Source organism: Penaeus vannamei, unplaced genomic scaffold (assembly GCF_042767895.1).
Source record: "Penaeus vannamei isolate JL-2024 unplaced genomic scaffold, ASM4276789v1 unanchor514, whole genome shotgun sequence".
Classification (NCBI taxonomy): Eukaryota; Metazoa; Arthropoda; class Malacostraca; order Decapoda; family Penaeidae; genus Penaeus; species Penaeus vannamei.
Window position 1 is genome coordinate 10,001 of NW_027213518.1, and position 5,832 is coordinate 15,832.

Below are 5,832 nucleotides of genomic sequence, written 5' to 3' on the forward strand. Positions count from 1 at the left end.
AGGTCTAATAACTCAGTGCCACAGGGAAAATGTAGTGTTCACTGAGGTATTGTTTTGAGAAATGGCTCTACACATAAATGGCTCCAGAAGTTCTTAGCCACAAAGCAATCAATCAAGTTGATCTTGAGACCTTACCTAATTTCACATTTCCTTTGTATTTTTATATCAGCTGTTTTTTAAAACATACCAATACTTTCAAAATCAAAGCTGTTATGATCATAGACACTATAATCATCTTAATGTTACTGACATTACTCACTGCTATACAGGATGAAAGAAAAGAAGAAGAAGAAAAAAAAAAAATACTACCTGCAATACAGGGTGAAAGAAAAAGAAAAAGAAAAAGAAAAAAAAAGGAAAAAAAAGGAAAAAAAGAAAAAGAAAAGAAAAGAAAAGAAAAGAAAGAAAGAAAGAAAAGAAGAAGAAGAAGAAGAAGAAAAAAAAAAAAACACATCAGGTCTTTGTAATATGAGGCATGTGATTGCACAGGCATGCCTCCACAAAAACCTGAATAACCAAAGATGTGTGAAATGTCACATATGCAGAAATATATATTTCAATTGTTTCTGTGGTACATTTTTTGAAATCTCAAAAGCCTAGAAGTTTGTGTTCAACAGATTTATTATGGATATTTAAAAAAAGCCAGGAAATTGAAGTCTGTGAATAAAACAAGCTGTTGTGGTCTCTTATGCTGTGTTTGGAACTCCTTGTCCACCTAGTTTGAAATATTGGACAAGATATTTTGACCATTCAGAACATTTAATTTGGCTACAGGACAATTTGTCCATCTTGTTGATGTTTACTTTCGAGCTTGTTGCATTGTGGGCAATAAAGGCCTCAGAGGTTCTAAATGTGGCTTTGTTGTCCTGCTGGTCCTGACAAGTTGGCTGGATGAGCAAGACAAGGAATTCCGAATGCAGCACTAAGAATTCAAGCATGATAAATTTCTGGTAACAGAAATATGTGACAGAAAACTACTCATAATAATGATTAAAACTGACAATCAGATACTGCACACCATTGCGCACGCAGACTTCTTAAGATGTGCGAAATGTTGCTTGTAACAGTAATTGACTTGTTGGTGACCAAGTATTTGTGGTGCCATCTATATATAAAGACAATTAATAAACTAAACTTACAGATGCCCAGTAGCACATTTGGCATCCATTCTTGCCATGGCAAATTGTGGATATAACAACGTTTGGCACTATAGCTCGCCAGTCCCACGCTATCGGCTAATCGGACAGAGATTATTTATCTCCTGTAGTAGTGGCAACAATTTTTAATGCAACAACAAATAGTGGCTAAACTTTACAGTACTGGCACATAAAGTGAGGTTAAAACTTCACTTTTTCTAAGTCTTTAAAATGATAACAAAATAAATGCTTAAAGGTACCTAATGTTGTGTGCAAACTATTTAACAAGCCAGGCACAAACAATCCCATCTGTGCAGCCACTAACCAAAAAGATAATTCCGTGACAGAATTATAATTATCTTTTATAAGCTCATAAAAGTTATCATAAAAGCTATCCTCCGAGTTGGTCACAAATATTACAGAACATTACCAGGCACTGCCAAAGTCTGTTCTTTATTCCCAATTAGCAACTATTTTATAATGGTATTTGTACAACTGCTCTTTGTTTAGTTTCAATATACATTGTTCCTTCTTACTGTTTGAAAAATCTTATCATTTAATACTAAATTGCAGTTACAAAATTGCCCTTGTGATGTAACAATATGCTGATAATAATAAATATTTGTGAAACGACTGTCCATACAAAAGTAAATCAAGTGGTTTCGCAATTATGCACAGCAAAAATACTTTGTGTTATATGACCTGTTCCAAATTTCTAATCATCCCTTTCTTTTATGTTTTATTTTCCATCTCTACTTTAGTCTAATATCCTTTCTTCTTTTACTCTCTCCTAAATCCTAACCCTCTCTCTTACAGTGTTAAAAATTGTGTTTCAAATAAGAACATCTAAAGTAATGTGCAATGCAATAATACAATGCCAAACAACAATAAACAAACAAAATAATAAGGGTGCAACTAATGTCCTGATCGTATGCAAATCGGCCAGTAACATTGGAACAATACGAATTTCTAAATCTACATAGACAGACAGAGAAACAGAGAAGATACTTTACAGGATAACCAGGCATAAAATAAACTGCAAAACATAAGTTTTACTTGAATGTGGAAAACCATATCCATTTTCTATAATACAAGCCAATAAAAAGTTCTAATATCCTTAACAATTTTGTGCTGAAATTGGTACTGCTCTTCCATGTACTATGCACAGCTATTTATCAAGTAAAAAAAACATAAAGAGATTAAAAAGGGCCCCAGATAAATAAACTTTAATGAGCTCCTATAACAATTGTTAATAGTGTTGCCCTTTCTTCTCTTAAATAAACTGAAAATAATGATGCAAATGCAAAGAAAGTTGTAACCGCATCAATTCAGTCACCTGGCTGATCAGCTTCATATTGACAAAACAAGAACAGGATATAGATCACTAGATATACTGAAGATCAATGAAAAAGAATCACACAAAAGTAGTGGTGCTATATATGAACTTCCTGGCACATAAAACTTTACTATGTATAAAACAATGGAAAAGCAGATGAAATAACAGTTGTTCAAGTCAGGACACAGCTTGGCACTTAGCCTATTACCTCCAGGAGAATATGGGGTTCACTCAGCCTACACCACTCCAGGGAGTATGTCCAGCTAACTGGGCTTGCCTCCAGGGCCTTATTCAGACATGGCTGGTGTGTAGCACTCGCCGCACCACACCAACAAAGTGAAGTGATTTACTTATTCTTTTATCCATCCATGTGTTTTTTTTTATCTATGTATGCAAAACATGATTTTAAAGTTTATGCAAATTTAGAGATGTAACATATATATTCGTTGCCAGATCGAACCTGTAGTAGCCTGATTATGTAAATTACGAGTTCATTTCAATAAAAAAAGGTATGTTACCCTCCATGTACAAGATTGAATGTGCTTTTATTGAGGGGCAGAAAAGAAATCTTATAATCACAAATTTTGTCTTTACAAAATAAGAGCTTGTATGCAAAGATATACAAGGCTGCTACTGCTGCTGCTTCAGTACTTCCCTTTTGTGTGTCATACTTGAAGACAGTCACAGAGCGCCAGAAGACAATGTGAGTAGTTGAAACGAGGAGACCAATCTTGTAAAAAGATTGATGGCTACTTAAAAGTTTTAATCAGCAGCAAGAGTTTGTCATGTTTTGAGCATGACATCTTCCACATATAATTTTACCTTTAAAACAAAACACTGGCAAATCATAGCATTATACATGCCATTCCCCCTCAGGCAATGCCTCAGGGTATGTGGTGTGGGAATGAGGGTTCCCTATAAAGAACAGCATAAAATGTAAGGTGCCCAAGTAGGCCATGAGGTGAATAACACATCTCCCGGAGCCATGACCAAGTCATCTTTGGTGTGACCCCCACTTCTTCCTTAAGCTAAGAGGTAAAGGCCAGATCTGCTGCTAAGGAAATGGACCTACATCACAGCCATTCTACTAGTAACATTTGTGAATCAAATGTAGGAAGAACTTTACTAAAGTAAAATATTATAAAGTTTGAACTTTTTACTTTTGCTCAAAGTCAACTGATGGTCAAGCACATAAAATCAATAAAAATTCAAGCAGAAAAAAAGAAAATAGTTGAAAATACAGTATTGGGTCTCTGATTAAGGACCCCAAGCCATGCCAAATTCTTTGAAGCATTATTTTTGCCATTATTTACTGCTGAAAAAAATAAAATTAAAAGCAAAAGTAAAAAACATATATAATAATATAACAATAACAATAATAATAATCATCACCACACTAGAAACCTATATATTGCTTGAGCCCATTCTGTTTTTAGGTAGACAACAATGCTTGAGTAATGGTTAGTTTATATTTTTTATTATAAATTTTAACAGTTCATAAGTGGACAATACAGGAACTCTAATGCTTTGCACTATAGAGAGTCCAAAGGTATTTTACCCTTTAAATGGCAACTTTAAACTTTCTTTACTTTCACTGGCTTCAATAACCTATGAGGCAGTTTAACTAGTTAACTTATTACTTTCAGCATTTTATGATTTGTATATAATCCTTTACATTTGCAGTCTATCAACAAATAGGTAGCATTCCATGTGCATTCATGTACTTCCAAATGATAGTTATATGCATTAATACCCCCTCCCCCCAAAAAGGTGGCTTTTGATATTGATTCCACCCACTTAAGAGGTTGTGACCCCAGGCAAAGCAGTTGTAGTATGGCACAGAGGCAAAAATTCTCTTTTTCAATCCTTTTACCTTTTCAATGCCTTTACTGTTATTCATAAATTTGATAAATTTGACACTAAATGCAGTAAATTTTTCTTTTCAAAAAGGGTCTTCAGCATTTAATATTAACTTTTGTGCCTAGTGAGCCAATAATTCACATAAATTAAGTCCATTTTAAAATTTGATCTTTATTTTTCATATGAAAATATCTATATATTTTTTTGGTGATATGAAAAACATTAATTTGCATCTTCTGCTTTGTTTCAGATATTGATGAAATTACTCCACTCTTCAAAGAACAAATAAACAATAAATAATCTAGCTTTATTTTCATTTTACACCTCAAGAATATCTATGGCTTGGGATCCTTAGAAACATACCATACACATAAAAAAGGAAAAACAGTACAGGGGATCCCCATTAATCGTCATTAGTAAAGAACTGAAAACTATGATAATTAGCAATACATAAAATTCAAAAGGAATAAACTATAAAAGGGTGTAATGTGGACAGGGACCATAACATCCAGGATTACTCAAGGCATATAGCATATTTGTTTATTCTTAAAATAATACTAAAAGTACCTAAGAAAAGTTTATATAAAACAGGTATTCAAACACTGGATGTTGTGAAAATGGTGTAATTAATGCCAACACCATCAATGTTCTGAGGGAGGGGACTGCTGGCATGTGGCAGTGACAGGAATGAGGATCAGATGATAGAGGTGTAAGTCAGAGAGGATCATGAGCCATCTCACCTTCAATTTCAACCAAAAATCAGGTGTGACTGAGGTGGATGGGTGAGGTTTATAATGCAATCCAAGTTCTAAATGAGAGTCTAATCATCCAATATCAAATATGTGCTCTCGGCTTTTATTTTTTTTAATGACTTCCATTTTCACATCCAGCATCAATACAACTTGCTGACGACTAGCCTTGGGAAGGTTCGCATCACTTATCATTTATTAATGAGTCTAAAAGGTAAATCAACAATTACACACCAGTGCCTATGAGTGCACTGGTGCTGTGGTATCTGGCTGTATCAGTGGCTGGAAAGAAGACATGTACTGCTCATGCTATTTTGTTTCACTTCGAAGCATCTTTAATAATTTTTTCTCATGTGTTTGCTGACGTATATAAATTTTCAAAACTTTTATTACAAATATTGAATAGCAATTAACAATGCTTATACAAATCTGTTAGTGATAAAAAAATGAAATGACGAACAATGGGGAACCCCTCAAGAAAAAGTCAGTATGTGAGGCATTTTATTTTATATAAACATAAACACAAACACACAAATTCTCACCTGTGTATACATTGCAGGCTGCATTTCTCCATTAGCAGGATGCATATATTGCGTTTGATTTATAGTTTCTATCTGAAGACTAGGTTCATCCAAAACTGGTGAAGTATGTGGGTTGGCACCTTGGACGGGTGGACCGGTATTCCCAATTTCTCTACTGATAGTTCCAGCTTCATTTCCTTTCTGCTCAGACAACGGCTCAGACATGTTTT

General features: G+C 34.2%; 1 protein-coding gene across 1 annotated transcript in view; it reads right to left on the reverse strand.

The window, feature by feature from the left end:
• The window catches only part of LOC113827607 (uncharacterized), a gene marked incomplete at both ends in the record, with an annotated part of 8,113 nt that extends 2,281 nt beyond the window's left edge, over positions 1-5,832 (reverse strand). The window contains 1 exon segment of the mRNA XM_070119673.1: positions 5,624-5,832. Within this exon segment, the coding sequence (XP_069975774.1) occupies positions 5,624-5,827 (204 nt within the window).